This window comes from Schistosoma mansoni, assembly GCF_000237925.1.
Source record: "Schistosoma mansoni, WGS project CABG00000000 data, supercontig 0062, strain Puerto Rico, whole genome shotgun sequence".
Classification (NCBI taxonomy): Eukaryota; Metazoa; Platyhelminthes; class Trematoda; order Strigeidida; family Schistosomatidae; genus Schistosoma; species Schistosoma mansoni.
Genome location: NW_017386029.1, coordinates 987,640 through 1,009,368, shown reverse-complemented (window position 1 = coordinate 1,009,368; position 21,729 = coordinate 987,640). Strand labels below are relative to the sequence as shown.

The 21,729-nt window shown below is 35.4% G+C and overlaps 1 protein-coding gene across 1 annotated transcript; it reads left to right on the top strand.

The window, feature by feature from the left end:
• Positions 1-198: 198 nt before the first annotated feature.
• Smp_146250 (alpha-l-fucosidase, putative) lies at positions 199-19,335 on the top strand. Its single transcript, XM_018790557.1, has 5 exons — positions 199-409; positions 8,237-8,567; positions 15,456-15,797; positions 17,058-17,260; positions 18,472-19,335. Exons 1-5 carry the CDS (start codon positions 201-203, stop codon positions 18,896-18,898), a joined length of 1,512 nt encoding a protein of 503 aa, XP_018646187.1. The 5' UTR covers positions 199-200; the 3' UTR covers positions 18,899-19,335.
• The last annotated feature ends 2,394 nt before the right edge of the window (positions 19,336-21,729 follow it).

Here is a 21,729-nt window from a genome sequence, read left to right as displayed (position 1 = left end):
CATGGATACATAAATATCTTCATCATATTCAATTAATTTCATTGTAACAACAATAAACAAGGTCAATACAATATTATCCAATCTCTAATTAAATATTTGTATTCGTTTGTATTGGTTACATTGGTTATATATTCTATACAATAAATATGAAATAACATAATGAATATTGTATTATACTACCAAATTACTATTATAAAATAATGAAAATTTTTTTTTCATTTATTCAATTTATATTACTATATTATATCATTGAAATAAGTAGTATTATCTATACAAAATCAATAAAACAACCTAATAAATATGAACCAAATTGGAATTCATTAGATAAACGTCCATTACCTAAATGGTATGATGAAGCTAAAATTGGTATATTTATACATTGGGGTGTATTTTCTGTACCTAGTTATCGGTAAGTATAAGTTATAGAAATTATAGATATAAATATTGAATAATGAAAGTATTTATATATATATTTTAATTCACTTAGTATTGTTTGTTTGAATCTTCCCATTGATGTTTTTGGACTGCAACTGGTCAATCTCTTATCGGCATATGTGCATACTGTGCGTATTGCCTCGATATAGCCTAAATTCATAAGCATTATAAGCAGAGATGGATAGTGGCTAGCAGTGGAATATAGGACGCGCGTTTCGTCCTATTTTGGACTCGTCAGCTGGATGTACTTGCATCTCAGAGTTGATGTTCACTTTGAGACTTGAACCCATTAACTTTCCCTTCAAACGCCATCGCGTTATCCACTAGGCCACTGAGTCCTGATAGCCACTTGCTTGTGCAACGGGGTGCAGTTTAAATCCACTTAGTATTGTTTGTTTGAATCTTCACATTTATGTTTTTGGACTGCAACTGGTCAGTCTCTAAATTTGTTTTAGTTTATATTCAACGTGTCATAGAGTTGGAGACATTATAATGTACCGTGGATAATTAATTTCATTGCTAATTCTTATACATTCAAAAGTAGTATGAAATTTGATTATACCTCTAACTGTGGTGTGAAAAAAAGGTAGCCATGGTGAGTGCTATTTTCTCATGTCCAGTTAATATATCACGTGACTAAAATGCTAGTAGAAATGCCGATTTGTATGATCAGATCAATGACGCATTAACCATTACGAGCAGCCTAGAGTCAACATTTGAGTTATTATTGGTTCTTCTCATCTAGCCCTTCCCGTTCGAATCCAGAATACTAATATCAGCCTCCGCTATATGAATCATGTATAGCAAATATACGCAGTTTATATACAAGCAAATCAAACTTCATCATAACATAAAATAGAAAATAACAATTATACAAGATCAGGCCAAAAGTGGCTGTGAGTGTGAGATACTGTAACTAATAGATTGAGAATAACTTTAGAGTAGTAAATCGTATAACAGTAGTCAATAGGTCAAATGAAAGCTTATAATAGAAAGAATATGAATATACAAATAATATAGTTACCTAATAGTTATACAACAAGAATGGATCCTAGCAGTTGACATTTATTTATTTTTTCGTCCGGTTATAACAGATACTTACTTACTTACTTACCCCTGTTACTCCCAATCGAGCATAGGCCGCCGACCAGCATTCTCCAACCCACTCTGTCCTAGACCTTCCTTTCTAGTTCTATCCAATTTTTTTCGATCTTCTCATGTCTGTCTCCATTTCTCGAAGTAATGTGTTCTTTGGTCTACCTCTTCTCTTTGGCCTTCAGGATTCCATGTGAGGGCTTGCCTTGTGACGCAGTTAGGTGATTTCCTCAATATGTGTCCTTGTCTACTTCCAGCGCTTCCTCCTGATTTCTTCCTCCGCAGTTATAACAGATAGGGCAGTTAGAGGATATTTTTTTCTAATTTTTACTATATTCAGTGTTGATTTTATATGAATTAGTTCCTAGTAATCTACTAATAAGTAATATCATGTGCACAGTTGCCTTTATTATCTTGAAGAAGACAAAAATAAAGTTTTGGACAGTAGAATAACATTAACTCATTGTATATAGTTAGGTTCATCTCAGTTGCATAATATTTTGTAAAAATGAATACACTAATCAGGTTGGTTGGAAGTTGTTATAAACATGTATTGGCAATGTATATCACAAATATGCTAATAAATAAATATATTGCAAGTATGGTTCATAGGTAGAAGAACATAAGATTCCTCAGCAGTGCAAATCCACGGTCCCGCACGCAGAACTCGAACCCAAGAACTTTGGATTCGCATGGGTACGCTCGAACTTTAGACGACTGAGCCGGCATCCGACGGTGTTACTGTCTAACTTCAACCGATAAATGATCTTGTGTAACTCTTCATCCATTGTCTGAGGTGGATAACTTTATCTACCCAACACGGATTGAACTACACCTGTTAACGCTTCTCGTTAGAGCTCCAGGAAATTCATCTTGAAGCTAGTCACTAGTGAGCATGTGATCATTATCAGTATGGTTCAATGGTGGTCCAGCTTACATTGACTCCTGAATTCAACTGTGAAATTATTCATAAGTTCTAATTAATATACCTTCATGCAAACTCTAAACTAGCGTAAAATGTTTAACAGTAATTTTCCAACAAATAATATTTTTTAGCTTAAGGTTTCGTTGACATCGTTCGATTTCGTAGTTTTTGAGTACGAATTGACTTTAGTTAGACAGTTATTGAAATGGTGACGTATGGTGGTGGCGTAATATCGAAAATTGACTGAAGTTAGAAATATAAACAATAGAACGGTAAGGCAGAAGTCTAAACGTTCGGTGCTCCTAGCGGAGCTTGAATGTCTTTGGTTAGATTCTTAATGGAATCATGGATCATATTTTGCAGAACAGGTTATACGATACTGGCTATTGATCGATGCCCAATCATTGCAACTATTTTATTTAAACAAAGCTTTTTACTATGAAACATATCAATGGAAGTTATACGTTTATTGTAGTTCTAAAAAGAAAAGTACCGTGGACTCATTCAGACTGAAATACTGTGAAGAATTTCCGGATTTATTTAATAACGGAAACACTTTTACGATAAACAATTTGTGCATAATTCTATGGTGACTAACATCGTTGAACTACAAACCTGTTTACTTATGTCTTTTAGTCTTTCAAAAATATTCTATCGAAGTGAAGAATCCATTCTTAGAAGATGGTGAAAATCTTTCTCCAAGCTAGTCATCATTAATAAATTACTTTTCAACTAAGCTTAATAATAAGTTTTTTAGTTGTAAACTTAGTGAGTAGAATTTGAAATGTATGTCGTGTCTATTATTGACTGTAAATCGCAATGAATTTCTCAGTTTTTTAATTAAGATTTTATACATATTTTGGATACGAAGTCAATTAACTTTAGTGAATTCAAAAAACACTTAAGTATTTAGCTGAAGGATTCAACTGTGCACAGAGTAATGATGCATTTGTTCATCTGTAGTAATGGTTACTTACGTAAACATTGATAATGACATCAAGAATAGTGGTTATGTCGAAGAATCACATTAGGAAGAAACATTAATACAACTAGAATTCAGAAGGGGTTTTTGTGGAGATTTAGTATTTTTATAGTTGAAAGCGTGGGACAATTGGTGAATGGTTTCTGAACTTCGTGGATTGGTTGGAGTTAGACATAAACACCATCGGATGCCGACTCGTTGCTCTGGCGCGAGACTGGTAGGTCCTGGGTTTGAATCTCGCGAGGCGAGGTCGTGGGTGCGCACTACTGAGGAGTCCCACAATTGGACGAAGTGGCCGTCCAGTGCTTCCACGTTTTCCTTGGTGGTCAAGCTTCAATTGACTCACGCTTTCAGCAACTACAATTATTACTTCAAAGTGTATACTTTTAGGTTTCACCAATATTTTGTCCCAACTACCGTATTCATACATAAGTGTTATAAATGGTATAATACACTGAAGCGTTACAAAACAATGGTAATGTACATTGTTATTAAAATATTTAAACTGTCTAATAAGTAAAAAAAGCCTTTAACTCATCTGAATGTTAGTTTTAAAATGGATTTGAGATGAATAGTTACAACTAACTCAGGTAGACATAGATATTGTGTTATTTGCTCTTAGGTTTATGTTTTAATTAGAGAGGTTTCTTTTCATTTCTGAATAATACTATCATGACCTGCTTCGTGCAGACCCATGGCTTTGATTCTTGACTTTCAAGGAATAATCGAAAGTTTCAAATCATTTAATTGGAGTTCAGTTTTCTAGACTTTTAATTTCAGTGTAAGAGGATTCTCAGTTTAAGGAGTGACTTCACAAAGATGTAATCGATTTAAGAGTTCGTGACTTCAAGTTAGAACTCCTAGAAATCTATTTTTGGATGTTAGACACTGTTAATTATATGATTATTTACTATCATTTATTTATTTAAACACATAACTATTGGTACTTATAGAAAATAAAATAAGTATGCTCCACACAATAAAAAAGTGTGGTTGTGAGGCGATAGGTGAAGGAAGGTGAATATAATAAAAAGCAATAAAAGAATAAGAATAAGTGAATAACAGTAAAAATTATTATGAAAGAAGCAGTTCAGTTAGCAAGAACACAACTAGAAAAAAACTTATCAACAAACAAAATTTCTGCTGACTTATATGAAAAAAATAAAATAAAATTACAGCAAGATAGTTACTGTCTTCTATACTTAATCATATCTGATAACTTCTCAGGATGCTATATTGCACAATCTTTAGAACTTTAACCGGAGGACCAAACGATACCAGTTCTATAAAGTTTTCTTTCATACTATGACGGCATTTCATATACTGACGATCTCTCTTCTTTTCCCAACCAGTCCTAGGGTTGAGATGTAACGCGTGATGTGCATCCGTAGCATATATCCGAGTTACCCAAGCATATGTTTCAAAATGGTGACATTATTCATATCATCGTGACTGTCCCCAAACATATGTTGACGAATCTCTGGCTTCTTAACACAGTTTTTTTGTTTTATTATGGAACAACATTTTAAAAAGGATAAAATAATCATTTATTACTCATTCATTTTATTTTCAGTAGTGCTTTTCTTCAGATCAGTTGATTACTGATTGACACAGTCATAACTTTACAATTCCATTTAAATCTATTAATGATACATCTAGTAACTTAATTATTGATTTAGTTATTATCAAAATTATTTAATCATATAGTAAGTAGTACAGTGTAATTGTCATTTTATCAATCTGAATGGCATAACTATATTGGTTTCAATAAATTTACTTAAATATATGAATGTTCGTATGTCTATCACTTACTCAACACAGTATTAAATAATATATTAAGATCAGAAGGGGCTTTCGTGGAGATTTCAGTATTTTCATAGTTTAAATCATGGGTCAATTGAAGATAGACTACCAGGAAAACCTGGAAGCACTGAACGGCAACCTCATCCTATTGTGGGAATCCTCAGCAGTGCTCATCCACGATCCCGCCTCTCGGGATTCGAGTCCAGGACCTATCAGTCTCGCGCCAGAGCACTTAACCGATAGACCACTGAGCCGACATCCAACAGTGTTGATGTCTAACTCCAACCAATCCACGAAGTTTGAGCGACCTGGGTGGGATCGTGGATGCGCACTGCTGAGGAGTCCCACAATAGGACGGAACGGCCGTCCAGTGCTTCCAGGTTTTCGATGGTGGTCTAGCTTCAATTGACCCATGATTTCAACCATGATAATATATTAAGTTCGTAGCCTTATAAGTATTCTTTTAAATACGGAGTTTTGAAGACTGTTGAATTCTATAGTTTACGTCAATGACTGATATTAATTGAAAAACCATTGAAAGTCAGAAAGCATTAGACAACTTTCTCATCTTAGTATTAGGTTCTTCAGCAGTACCCATCCACAATCTCAACGGAGATCGAACCCAAGAACCTTATTTCTTACTTGAGATGAAATCCATGACAACCAGACTTTGTTAAAAGCTCCTCATTGTCAGATGATTGGTTTAACATCTCAAACTTCAGTATATATAATACAAATTTTATTCATTATCACGGTCTGTCTTTAATTTAACTTAAATGGCTATGGTTTCTCATTGAAATTCTGGTAATTAGCCTTTAAGGTTGGTTACTAGTAAACACATGATGACTTCTATTATTCTAAACTAACTGGTCAGATAACTATTCATTTGTTCAACTGAATTATAGATAATTTATTCAATTAAATCTATTCTATATATATATATATATAGATAGATAGATAGGTAGATAGATAGATAGATAGATATAGATATAGATAGATAGATATCAACTTGTCGAATGATTCCAAGTGTGTGACATTAAAAATATAAAAAAAACACAACTAAAACAAATTATACCGATTTATCGAACTGGTTTTAATGCTACTTATGGTTTTTAATTCATCAATTAGCACTGAAGGATAGTAATCGTGGTTTTTCATGATGTTAACTGCTACTGAGATGATATAAATGGGTCGATTTCCATATAGCTAAATATAATCATTCATAGATGATAACAGTTTATTTTATTAATTGAAATGGTATTGTATTTTTCAGTAGGTGACCATTGCGATTTAATAGTTAATTGGATTAAAGGGTCTGAAGAAGCAGAATTAATGAAAGTTTAAAAGACTCCTAAGGAACAACAGGTATTCAAAGAAGTTCATTATGAAATGTGACGAAAGTAACGATAAAACGCCTGAAGAAACCACAGTAGTCAAAGAAAAATGGTTTTTCATTCAACTTGAACTCAAAAGTGACAATATTACGACAAAAATAAACAGAATATTAAAAAGCACACTGATCAGAACGTATCGCGCAGCCACGTTAACTGTCATTTATAAAACAATATGTTATTAACTTCAACCAAAATTCGTTAGACAACCCTTTCTTGTTACCGACAACTGTGTAAACAAGTTTACTTGCAACTGTCAAAGCAGTTACATCAGCAGAACAGAAAGAAGAACGTACGTTCGATTACAAAACACCCTCGGTAAATAGGATTAGAGACCATTCACAGCGCTAATGCAAAACATCGCTACGACAGAGGGTATCAAGTTGACAGACTGAAATCGTTCAGGATCATCAATTGACAGTTCAATACCACTCCTCTCAAATTCACTGAAACTATAGCCATTAAATACCTCAAGCTGGACTTATTTATCCAATGTGAAACAGTTGCAAATCTTTCTTTACCATGGTGACTTTATTGTCAGCTTTTTTTACACCATTCTTGGGATTTTGTCTCTCTCTTATTTTGACTTCATGGCTTCTTAATTGTCTGATCTCAGCTCATGTTTTTTAACTGATATGATTTTTTATTCAACCTCTTCATTACATAATCAACTTATTATTTTATTGCCTTGATCTCTTGTTATTAAACCTGGTGATTGAGAATCATCTCTCGCACATTACAGCGCTGTTTATATATCTTTAATCCGATTACTGCACCATGATGGTACATGTCCAATTTTATTGTTATAAGTATGTAAACTTTACAATAATTTTGATATTACAGGTTGTAAGTAGCTGATGAGAATCTAGCGAAGTAAAATGAATTTGTTACTCTGCTCAATTCTTAGTTCTTTCTATCTTCGAGTTAATAAAGGGAACTAAGTGTACTAAACATCTTAGCAGTTATGCTCCCGTGAATCTGGTTCGAAGGTTTTGTGCCGATTATTTTAATCAGTAGTTGTTTTGCATTATTTAAGGAGAACACTAGTGATACTGGTGAAAATCAGGAAGGATTAAATGCCTATTCGGTACCAGTATATAGTTTAGTAGCGCATACTTATTACACAACATTAGTTTAAAGTTTGGACTTTCTGTACACAAGGTGAGGGTTTAAACTTTAACCATGAAGTGATATCCAAAGGTCCACATTTTAAATTTATTTGAGTTTAATTAAGAACATGACGATCATCCAATAACGTCAATGATGAATTATGTACCTTAGTCATGGCTGGAGACTCCACCAGTTCCCATAACACAATTGGATTTTAGCCATGTTAAACCACCAATTAATTTAAGCTGAAAATGTAGGACACTTCATTCTAACTCACGCAACACACTTTTTTGAGCTGAAGGGCCTGGCTTCGGACCTTGGTGGAGTCATGGGTTTACGCTGCTGGAATAACTTTTACTCGAAATAATTCTCTGTACAACGATTTATTGTTCGTGATGATTCTCTAACTAAAGTTAGTGAATGATATAAGGTCACATTGTCAGTACCTTTTGATTGGTTTTCTAAGTATTTTTTCCTTTCTCTCTCAAACTACAGGACTGAATGGTTCTGGTGGATGTGGCAAGGTGATAAAACAGCAATGCCTGAAATACCGGAATATATGCGTAGATATTATGAACCAGATTTTGCCTATGCTAATTTTGCAAAACAATTTCATGCGGAATTTTTTCAACCTGATAAATGGGCTGATTTATTTCAGAAATCAGGGGCACGTTATGTAGTACTTACTGCGAAACACCATGAAGGTTTTTGTAATTGGCCGTCTATTACTTCATGGCAATGGAATTCAATGGATATTGGTCCAAATCGTGATTTAGTCGGTGATTTGGCTACATCTATTCGTAAAAGAACTAAATTGAGATTTGGTGTCTATCATTCATTATTTGAATGGTTTAATCCATGCGATGATGATGGTGGTGATGGAGATGGCGAATTCGACGAATTTGATTCATTCTTCATTTATTTTTGTTAGTGATCGAATGATTCTGGATTTTTTAAAATCCAGCTCAATAATACTGGTCATTTTGTGTAAAGTGTTAAAATGTTAAGGTGACAGATTTCCATTGAACTATATCACAATAAAACGATTAGATCATATCCCGCATGCGGATATTTTAGGCATTTACGCGCCAGACTTATCGTCCTGGGTTTTTATCCCACGTGCAGGATCGTGGATGCACACTACTGAAGAGTCCCGTACTAAGACAAATTGGTCTTCCAGTGCTTCCAGGTTTTCAATGGTGGTCTAACATCGATAAATTCATGGTCTCAATAAAAACTTAACAGTCTTCACGACCCTATACTGACATGAGGTTACATTTCCATGTCTAATAATTGGGTAAACGTTTGTTTATATTTACGTCCTCTTTTATTATTTAGTGGATATATTCGAATTAATATAACATCGTAGACTTTTAGTTCCTAGGTACTTCTAAGACAAATTTTTAAGATTGTGGGATTTACTTAATGAATTTTGAGAAAACGCATACAAATAGTTAACTAAAACTATTGAATTTCGACTTAATGATGTAGATATAAGAACTCTCTATGGGATCTTTATTTTAAATGTTTGTTCGGAAGTAACGTTTTAACTGCTTACTACTGAGATATTTCTCATTGAGATAAAATGGCTATCTATTAATCCCTGGTTTTTTATTAAATCTTCAGTTGATGTCTATCCCATAGCAGAACTATCTCCAATGTGGATGACACCCTAAAACTAATCTAACTAAGCACGTATGTGCACTCATTGATTAACTTAGAGGTAAATTCTCAAAATTCTAATGAAAAAGAATGTTGGTATGTGAATTAAGCCGTATTTTACGACCAATACTGGATTATGATTCAGTTATGTATCAGATCGACTGTACTCACAACTGTTAACAGCCTGATTTCAACTCACTCACTGATTTCAAGCCCACCTACGTTATTCTAACCTCTGGACAGACCAATCTGCCCAAACCACATTTTTAACCTGTGGCTTATTAATTCTGACTGTTTTTTTATATGGTTATGTGTGCTAATGACTGACCCTACTCATTATGTGTCTGTAAATTATTTTTGTTCGACCATAAATATCGATGCACGCTTGTTTGAATGGAGTTGACTCACTCACCTTCTCCATTGCGCGTCATTTCGTTTTGCTTCACTATCCGATCAACGGTTGTATAAAACATACGTATTGAAAACATCATGTTCGCATTCGGCTTATCTAACTTTGTCATTCACTAACGCGAGTCAAGTCGATAATTATATGCAAGGATTGGTGACATGTGTGTTTCGAGAGCAATCGTTCAATAACAATCATTCATAAGATACAAATGTAGTCAGATATTCCAGGGACACTAAAATGTAACATTTTAGCTGAGAGACTTCAAGGTTTTAGTTTCAATCTTGTGTAAGATCTGAGATGTGTACCTATGAAGACTCCGAGAATGAAATAAATTTTTTAGGCTAGTATTACAAGGTATTCAATGGTATCAATTCAAGACAAAGAGTATCTCTTATCCAAATGAGGTTTAATATGAATTATTCTACAAGTGTATTGAAACAAATTTGTTCATGTATCGTTTACACACTTTTATTGATCAAATATTATTCTGTTTATTTGCACTTATATAGTCATATTCAGTGTAATTAGCATTCATATTAGGTAACATCAATGTAATCAATTGAAATTAATAGAAAATAGTTGTTAACAGTGAATTTGGAAGGTATCGATTTTATCATTTCAACCTTTTCGGTTACTAAGTAGTTAAGTTTTATTCCTAGATTGTCATAACTTCATAGAGAAACAAATGATTTTTCTAAGTAATTTATATACGGACACTATTTAAATACTTAACCGAAGTTAATTCTCGGGTAAAACTGGGGTTAGTCGGACTTAGTCTTACTATCAAGCTTGAAAGATGAACCAAATGCGTCTGTGAACCAAAGTTCATTGATTAATGTCCTAAAACTGCGTTTCTTCATGCATGTGCCTGTCTTCCAAAGTTAGTGAGACAAGAGGTTAAAATATGCAACAGTTGACAGTGTGCAGATCGATAGATAAAAGAATGAATATAAATTATATGTAAAGTTAATTCATTCTTAATATTTATAAAGAAATTCGAATACTTATGATTACTGCATAGATGAATGTTTGACCCAAATGTTTAATGATTTATATCAACTGTTCATATGTAATATGACTATCTGGAAATCGATAACGTTGCCAAAATTTCGAACCTTTAACATTCATAAATATATTTTTTAGTTCTAAATACTTTACACTATTGACTGATCACTGACCAGTAGCAAGTGTTATATATATTATACAGTTTCACAATCTAAGATATTCAGGCCGTTGCTCACTTCCTACAGGTTGTTATAAAGTACACTGATTGGTCACTGAATAGTGGCTAGTGTCATTTTTATCTTGTACTTTAGTACTAATCTAATTCTACCTATCAAGTTGAGATGTGACCAATGAACTTGGTGAATTGACATCGCGAGTAGTATATTGAAAGGTTAGGCATTTGGAGATAATCAGCGAGACTGGATAAATATGACGTTGGTCGCTAATCAGTAAGTAATTAATTGCCAATATACCGGCCAAAGAAAACGTCACTAACCACCATGACTAGGTCAGTGGTAATTTCTTAGATTGTGAAACTGAGTGAATCGAGTTCGAATCCACTCAGTCAGCTACAACGTAGGACCAGGCACATATATGCATCGGTCCAAGTTGCCATACCTCGTTAGCACAACAAGATCAACACCGGATTAATAGTAGTTAATTTAGTGTTGGTAGTAGTATATAAATTATAGGTTGTATATAAGGATATAGTATAGGAAGGAAGATATGAAGCAATTTTAGTCTCAAGGTTTAAGGGAAGATAAAGAGTGTATACACCGACGCCATTGTGATCGATTCTGAGCCATGTCACACAGAGTCTCCAACCATTGGTTACGATAGTCACTCGGACCCCAACCAGGTAGTCTGCATCTGCCAACATGGCTCAGACTAGAAGTTAGTGACTTCAAGCACTGATGCCATGTTTTGGTTTGGCCGCCCCTAACTCTCTTCCAACCGTCCCCAATACTAGTCATCATAGCGCGTCGTGGTAATCGGTGTTCAGGCATACGTAACACATGGCCCAACCATCTCAGTCGATGAAGATTCATCACCTCATCAACTGATTTACCATCGTTCCCTAATACCCTGCGTCTACCCTCACTATTACTTACCCGGTTATCCCAGAAGACATAAGCAATATTTCTAAGGCATCTGTGGTCAAATACTAGTAACCTACGAGTATCTTCTACTCTTAATGGCCATGTTTCACAGCCGTAAAGTAGAACAGAACGAACTGATGCGCAGTATACTCGTCCCTTAATTGATAGACGGATATCTCGTCTTCGCCATAGGTGACGTAAGTTGGCAAAAGCCAAACGAGCTTTCTGAATCCGTGCTGAGATTTCGTCAGACACCAACCCATTAGGGCTGATCAGACTTCCAAGATAAGTGAAGTTGTCGACGCGTTCGACTACTTCACTCCCTATCCTTAGTTCGGGTGTTGACGCAGGCCAGTCCTGGAGTAACAATTTACATTTAGATGGGGAGAAACGCATCCCAAACATCCTGGCATTATTACTGAGTTCCAACAGAAGACTCTGCATTTTGTCAGCGTCTTCACCAAACAGGACTATGTCATCTGCGTATTCTAAGTCGATAAGTGAACCTCCTGGTAGAAGATCAATTCCTGAAAATTCAGTCGACGAGAGTGTTATTTCCAGCAACAGGTCTATAATGAAGTTAAACAAAAACGGGGATAGTGGACAGCCTTGACGGACACCACTTGAGGTTGTAAAATCATATGACAGTTCGCCATAAGCTCTCACTCGACTGGTAGTGTTCGAGTAAAGAGCCTTCACAAGGTTTATGTACTTCTAAGGTACACCTTTCAATGAAAGACACTGCCACAGAACCTCTCGGTCTACAGAGTCAAATGCTGCTTTCAAGTCAAGAAAAACTATCATTGTCGGACGCCGATAAGCGTGTCTGTGCTCTAAAACTTGACGAATGGTGAATATGTGGTCGATACAGCCACGACCAGGTCTGAAGCCAGCCTGATTTTCTCGTGTTTACAGTTCACGAGTCTTAGTTAGACGCCCGATAATTATTGAGGCTAGTATTTTAGATGCTATGTTAGTCAGACTAATCCCTCTATGGTTATCACAGGATGATTTGGACCCCTTTTTATATATTGGGACAATCAGTGATTGTGACCAGTCGGATGGGATTACATCCGTCTCCCAGATTTTAGCCAGAATATTAGTCAACCTAATCGCTAAAATTGGACCACCATATTTAAAGACCTCTGGAGCATATCCATCTGGACCAGCTGCTTTTCCTCGTTTCAGATTACTTATAGCCTTTTGAACTTCAAGTAGGGTTGGGGGGCCTACCTCAATGTTCCATTCAGGCTTTCTGGGAATAGTGGGTAGTTGTGCAGTAGCTGAAGGCCAGCTAAACTGCTCCTTAAAGTGTTCCGCCCATCGTTCTAAACGTTTAGGTTGAGAGCAGATAAGGGTTCCGTCTTTTTCGGAGATTGTCTCACTTACACTTGACTTATTAATTCCGGTTTCTTTTATTAGTCTGAATAGTTGCCTGGTGTTGCCTACAGCCGCTGCCTTTTCCATCTCTTTTGCTTTCGTTGCCCACCACTGCTCACGATCGTTCCTTAGACTTTTAGTTAACCTAGATCTAATTTGTTTACGCTCTTCGTCGTGTTCAGAGCCTGATGGGATGAGTTTACGCGAATCCATCAGTGAAATAGACTTAGAAGAAATCCACTGGTTTTTTGGAGCCCTATGGTTTAAATGACTAATAGATGTGACTGCTGTTTCCACAGCTGTTCGTATGTCTTTCCAAGCAGCATCTGGGTCAGTCTCGTTTACAGAACTGCCTAGATGTGAACTCAGTTGTTTCTGGAATTCGCATTTGGCTTTCTCGTCCTCCAGTTCAATCCTAATGGGTCTTCTTAGTGTACTTTTCCTGCGTCCATTGAGGCGCAGACAAATGCGCGCTCGTATTAAAGCGTGATCAGAGTCTAAACAAGTATTCCAATACGAGCGACAATCTTCTATTGAGCCTCTCCAACGATGACTGATGACAATATGGTCTGTTTGAGTCCATCGTTGGTTTGGTGCAGGTGGTCGCCATGTTAGACGATGTCTCTCCTTATGTTTAAAATTAGTGCTTGCCAAAAATAAACGATTGTCTGAGCATAGTTGCAACAGACGATCACCATTATCGGTTCGTTGAGCCGGAATACTAAAACACCCACCTAAATGTCTTTCTGTTTGATTTAAGCTGCCTACCTGGGCATTAAAGTCACCCGCTACGACTACTGTGTCTGAGCGCTTAGCTTTCTGAAGAAGCTCAGAGAGTTTTCTGTAAAAGTCATCTTTTGCTTCATCATGGCTGCAGTCAGTGGGAGCGTAGGCAGAAACGACGAAAAGGCAACGACGTGTGTCCCTATCCTTCCGAGTTCTTACGGAGCCATTTAGCCGGACAGCACACTGGCGACTGTTAACGGGGATCCATTCTAGTAGTGCCTGTTCTGCCCTTGTACTTAGTGCTATGCCTACACCTGCAAGTCCACGAGAACTAGCCAACGGGTCGCCAGATACACGGAGGGTGTATTTCGTTAGCTGTCCATTTTGGCGAGGTGAGGTCAAGTGAATGACCACACTAGGATCCTGTATGCGTGTTTCGGAGACACAGCATACATCAATGGTACGAGATTCTAGAGTTTTAGCTAAGGAGGCCTGTTGACCGATTTGGCATAGGGTACGTACGTTGAAGGCTCCAATGTGTAGTTTGGAGCGAGGTTTTAGTAGACCTGGGACAGCGTTTCGCGCACTAGAATCGTTGGCCATGGTGACACTTGAGGAGGAAACCGAAAGAGGAAGTCTAGTGTTGAAAGTCAAGGTAGAAGGAATAGTAGGAATTGAAGAAGGAGATTGATTATGAATACAGTGGTCTTGAGTGTTGTTAGAGGTATGAGGGCAGTTATCACTTCCCGGTTGCCCACACCGTGGAAGGATTCTTCTAGAGGTACCTGAAAAGGAAATTGGGTTAGAAGTGGTCTTAATGACCTGAGAGCGTGACCGCAGTGCCCAAGGGACAACTGCTTGAGGTCGGTCACACACGACCTTTTTGTGGGTAGTTTTTGTGTTAGCTCCGTTCTTCAAAAAAACCTTACCGCCGGAGACGGATATCTGTGGGATAAGGCGAGGTGTCGACCTTTTCTAACCCCACCCCTCCTTGTGGGGAGGCAGCATCGCTGTCATGCTGGTTGTCTGAAGGAAACACCTTACTGCTGTCACACCTCTGTACAGTCAGCAGTACGACTTCGCCTTCGGACCTTGGGTTTGCTGCTTTTAGTCTCACCGCTCTTCAACCGACCTGTCTGGCATGGTAGGACCTCGAGGAACGATTGTTCCAGCCAGCATAGCTCGATTGCTTCATCACGATAGGCAAGCCCGACCACCATGTCAAGGTAGCAGCAACGATCGGGATTCTTTTCGAATCCACTAGGAAATATTAGTTCCAACCAGATTCCTAGTATGTCTTACTGATATGCAGGAGCTATCACGAAATCTGTGTTTCGAATTTCAAATTTGCTACCTCCAAACACAAGACACAAATACTTTTCAACATTTAATTCATAAATTATAACCCTATCTATATTGCCTGAATTTATAGACCTTTGTTGAACAAAAAACAATGCCAGAATTATATGATTTAGTATTACGTTATAAACCAGAAGTAATTTGGTCTGATGGTGATGCTGGTTCAGATACTTATTGGAATTCAACACAATTTCTTGCATGGTTATATAATGAATCACCTGTAAAAGATACAGTTGTTACAAATGATCGTTGGGGTGATGGATGCATATGTAAACATGGAGGTTATTATTCATGTGATGATCGTTTTCATCCCGGTAAATTAGTAAAACACAAATGGGAAAATTGTATGACATTAGATTGTTGTTCATGGGGATTTAGAAGAGAAATAACTTTAGATAAAATATTAACACCAGAAGTAAGTGAAAACTTTTCATAAAATTATTTTTTTCTTGTTTATTCACTGAAATCGGACTTATAGATCATGGTGTAAGCAAATTTTATTTCTCGTGAACTTCCGGATGCGAGGAATAGAATGTATAAAAATTGGAGTAAGAAAACATAATATCAGTTTACTTCCCAAATTGAAGTAAAAACTGAATAGCTCTTAAATTACATTTCGAGACACTTTAGTACCAAACCCTCACGAATTGGAAAAAGCATTAAATTTAGGATCTTCAGGTTAGGCCTTATTCTATTAGCTTACTTCTAAGCTCAAGTAATTGACAATATTTAGTGAGAGTTATTGTGTTCTCACAAAGCTTCAGTAAGAATTTATGTTCAGTGTTGCTCGAATACATTTGGAGTAACATAGATATCGTCTACAGAAGAGAATGAGTGCCATGCCATCTATTTAGGTAATTGTTTGTACGTATTGGTAGTAAGTAATGAAAAAAGTGCAACAAATGGTGTTATCAAGTCATAGAAATCGAAACATAAAATAGTGATTGATGCATAAGTTGAAACTAACTTGCCTGAAATGTTAAATCAGTCCACTGATCCTGAGTTCAAGTAGGAATTACGCTTTGAAGCCTTATAAGTCAAATGAAAGAAATTTTTATGTATTTCTATTAAAATTCAAAATAAAGCAGATATACTGTAATGGATTAGCTTCGATATAATTTCTTAGGCTTTGTATATCAATTGCCCTGATGTTTATTATTTATTTATTTAAACACATAAATATTGGTACAAGGGGGCACCAGATATATATGCGCTGCACAAATCTCATTTGATTTGTGTGCGGGCTGTGATATTGCTCGGGTGCCTAAACTGAAGACCTAAAGGTCTGATCCACAAGGCAGTGGAGCATCTCAGTGAACTCAAAGAAGCTCTGAAAGAGCCGATTGTTTAGAAGAACATTTCAGAATCTCGACGTGAAATTTCTCAATTCAGCAAATGCTAAAAACCACTGCATGAGGATTAGATGATTGTAAAGATTATTTGGTTTTTACTAAAAACTATAAATACTCAAGCGCTTTGAACAATATTTGGTACTAGTTAGAATAAGATTCCTTTCCATTCGTCTTGTGTCTTTTAACTTGCGACTTTGAGGGTTCAAGAATTCTAGTGTACAAGTTGTCCGCGAACTATCAAAAATTCAAGTTCTAGATATGACAGCAACCTCAGAACTTTCTCTAATTCTCCAATTTATTCTTCAACAATTTTCACTTTTAAGCAACTTATTTCTGAAGTCATTGAAACTGTTACTTTTGGTGGAAATATTCTCATTAATGTTGGCCCAACTTCATATGGAACAATTTCGCCTATTTATGAAGAACGTTTATTACAATTAGGTGAATGGTTGTCTATAAATGGTGAAGGTATTTATGCTACTCAACCATGGAGAATTCAAAAAGAACCAAATTATGATTTTGTTTGGTAAGCATTTTAATTATGTTCGACAGGTGTGATGTAACAAATTGTGTAATAGAATATTATGAGTGTTTTTTTATGTATTTGCAGAGAAGATCTGACCTGGGCAATTTCTCAGTGGACATAACTAACTCCCATTTGAGCTTCGAAAAAAGCCTGGGAAAAGGGTGTCTAGCTTAATCTATAAGGGGTTTGTATTGAAAAAACTATGTTATTATTTTCTTGTAATCAAACGTTTCATCCGATTGCTGTACATTCATTCAAGTTGTAGTTTCATGTTCAGGATTCGTCAGAGTTAAATGTCCCAATAAACATACTAAATAGATAATCATACCCTTCAATAGCAAAAGGTAATTACAAAGATCATGATTATTAAGGTTGTAACATTATTTAAAGCTTTTTATGAAAATCACGTAACGCATATTCATAATTTCTTAGAAGACGTAATCACTCGAAAATTTAAGTCTTTTTTTAAACGCTAAGAGGATAACGCGATTCCGTTTGGAGCAAACGTTACTGGATTCGAGTCCCAGAGTGAACATCAACTCTGAGTTGTAGTGTTATATCTTGTGGCCGAGTGGATGCCTAGTTAATGTGTGGCTTGATAAGACTGTCAATCAGAGAGCAGCGAATTATAGATTGGAACAGTGACACACAAAAACCGTACGAGCAGTCTAAAGCGCTTATCGATCCTGCTTCTGCCTAGCCCATCCAGTTAAGTCCAGAACACCAATAACAGCCTCTGAGGTATAAATCATTGTATATCAAACATACTGAGTTTATATACCAAACACACTGACCACATCGTACCAATAAAATAGAAAATAACATTTGTACAAGAGTTAGCCAAATGTGGCTGTGAGTAGGGGGAGTTGTAATTAATAGACTGGGTATAACTCAGGAATGGTAAATCGTACAATAATAATCCAGGGGTCAAAATAAAGCTCACAATGTAAGGAACATGAATATGAGTATTTTAATTATTTAGCAAATATACGATAAAAAATATATGCCTAATATTGGTCCATAAATGGATCCCAAAGTTACCATTCACTATTGTTATCGGGATATAACATGTAGGTACATCCAACTGACGAGTCCGAAATAGGTCGAAATTTGCATCTTGGATTTCACTACTATCCACTATCCATCTTTGCTTATAATCTAATTAATGATTATTGTTTTAATCTAAAATCATAATTCTATTTATATTACAGGTATACTTATAAACCAGTAAAGGATAGTGAGGATATAAATGAATATATCAAAATGCCATTTATATATTTACTTCAAAGAATATCATATATTAAACAGAATCCATCTATAGTATATGCACATTTAACAAAATGGCCAAATAAAGATTGTAATAATGATTTGACAGAAATCTCATTACTATCAATGAACTATCAAAAATCAATATCCTATTGTAAAAGACAATTAAATTTGGCATCAATTAGTGTCCAACCAAATTTATCACAATTTACTTTATTAGATGGTAGTTTAACTGGTATTCAATTATCATATCAAATAATGAATAAAACTACAATGAATGGTGTCATTATTAATTTACCTGATTTAATTATAAATGATAATGGAAAATCATTAAATTATGCATGGACAATACGTATGACCAATGTATTTTAATAATTTATTGCACATTATGATTTGATTGAAATATTAGGTAACAATATGAATTGTCCCATAGCAACAAAAAGAGAAAAAATACAAAAAAAAATCAATAATGACAACAACAACTGGATTTCTAATGCTTCACAACTTAATTTGTTTCTGTTTTAACGATTATTCATAAAATATGATTAACATAGTATATACTATATGAGGGTAATGGGATGTAATATTACAATGACAATCAATAATTATATAATATGATTAAAGTTAGATATATGGGTATTTTTTTAAAAAAAACAATTTAAGTTTCTATACATTGAACCAATCACTAATGTATGTGTTTGTTTTTTAGTTTTTTGTTTTACTAAACTTTTGTGAATTTTTTTGAATCATTTTGATATGTACTTTGATTAATTTGATATGACCATAGAAACTATTTAATTTCGAATTTCTTGTTTCTAAGTAAATCGAATGAAAAAGTTTTGAAATCACCTTTCTTTTTTTGTTTAAATAACTGTGTTTTTTTTTCTGTTTATAAGCAAAGATAGATAGTGGCTAGCAGTGGAATCCAGGACGCGCATTTCGTCTTATTTAGGACTCGTTAGCTGGATGTACCTACATCTCAGAGTTGATGTTCACTCTGGGACTCGAACCCAGTAACGTTTGCTTCAAATGCCATCGCGTTATCTACTTAGGTACTGAGTCCTGATAGCCACTTGCTTGTGCAATGGGGTGAAGTTTAAATTCACTTGGTATTGTTTGTTTGAATCTTCCCATTGATGTTTAGGACTGCAATTGATTAATCTCTTATTGGCCACTATCCATCTTTGCTTATAATGCTTGTGCATTGAGGCTATATTGAGGTAGTACGCACAGTATGCACATATGCCAATAAGAGACTGACTAGTTGCAGTTCTGAACATCAATGGTAAGATTCAAACAAACATTACTAAGTGTTTTTCTGTTCGTTTGTTTTTTCCTCTTATGTATTGTGAATTTTTGCTTTAAGGGAAAAATTTGATCATTATTTTGATCATTTCACTAATACTAAGCAGTTGAAAATATGATTTTTTGTAGTCTTATATTATAGATTAACATTAGTTAGACAGCTGGTGGAAGATAGGATGCATTGTATGAAAGTCTCATCCTAATATAGAGCCTTTCAGTAATATGTACTCACAACCACACTGTTAGTCGAGGCCAAGACCTAATAACATTGCGGTTTGTGATTGTTATGTCTTTGATCTGTCTACCCATTAATATATAGAAAATAGCTTATCTCAATCTAGATTAAGGCCTAGACAAGGTGACTGACTGGTTTAACCTGTAGGCTTGTATGCCTAAGTCCGAAGTGAGACCAACTGTTTGGGATAGAGAGATAAAAAACTATTCTATAACCTGATTGACTGACAAGCGCGCGAGAGAGAAGACGAATTAACTAGAACACTACTCGATTTATTCCGGATTCTGATTCACACTCCGATCTGGTTCTCATTGAGATTAATGTAAAAAGAAACATAAATAAATAGATAACTAACAAGACCACAACGCACAAAGAGTCAGGAAAATACAACTATGTCCAAAACTGGGGATTAGGGTAAGAAAATAGAGAACAAAAGAATACAATCAGAGAGAAGTTTTTGGGGATATTATGGTGATTTAATAGTTGCCTTTATGAGTCAATTGAAGCAAGACCGCCATGGAAAACCGGGAAGCACTGGAAGGCCATTTCATCCTAGTATGGGACTCCGCAGCAGTGCGCGTTCACGATCCTGCCTCGCGAGGTTCGAACCCAGGACCTGTCATTCCTATTAAATTAGAAAAGATTACATTTAAATTACAGTAGCTTTGGAATAGAAAAGGGTATGACAATGAATCATACATCAAAAGAAAGCTTATGGTCCGTAGAATAGACTAGTGACAAAAATGAATGTTAACATTTAACAAGCTTTGAATTAAATGAAATAAAGTCTGCAGAAATAGCTTTCGTCTTTTGTCAAGGCTTCTTTTCCCTCTGTTCACATTAGTGAATAATAATTGAACTGTTTAGCTAGGCTCATGTAGTATACATTTCCAAATTCGATTCTGTCAGGATGTGACATGACAATCACTCTATGAAATGGATGACATCTGTATACGTACAGATATTTCTAAACTCAGTTGCTGACAACTTTCCACCAGTACTTCAGGATTAAAAGCCTAGCATTCATGTAGTTAAGAAATCGGTAGTATTATTGGATTCATTAGTCGTTGAAAGTATGTTCAACAACCATAAATTCATGCGTTAAATCAATTAAACAATCAGATTTAATAGAGCTCACTCTGTCATTGAGCTAATAGAATATTTTGAAATTTAGCCAATTCATTATTTAAAATCATCAGTGAACTTTGTTTTACACTTAATTTAAGAGAACTTTACGTTTCACGCTGCTCACTAGAACATTGAGAGTGTCATCTTTATGCTATTCACTACTGAGAGCACGGCTACGAAGTTATATTGTGTAGATTTTCTGCAGTCGAATGTATATTGTTATGATTGCATAGGAAAAACTGTTTTCAAATAACTTTTAAATGTAGATCGTTTTCTAATTATATACCTGTTTTTAACTAGCTAGTTTTTTTTAACTCTTCCACTTATTACTAATAGTCGATCATGAAATGATTGACACTGTTTTAGACAAATCATCGTACATTTGCTCGTTGTACCACTAGAATATTGATTATTACAGTTACATAAATAAGACTGTTTGAGTGATCGAGTTACCCATAAACTTATCACATTACAGACCTTCTGTTATGAAAGACCACCCATGGATTTATAAAACCCAACGCAAATGTAATCCATA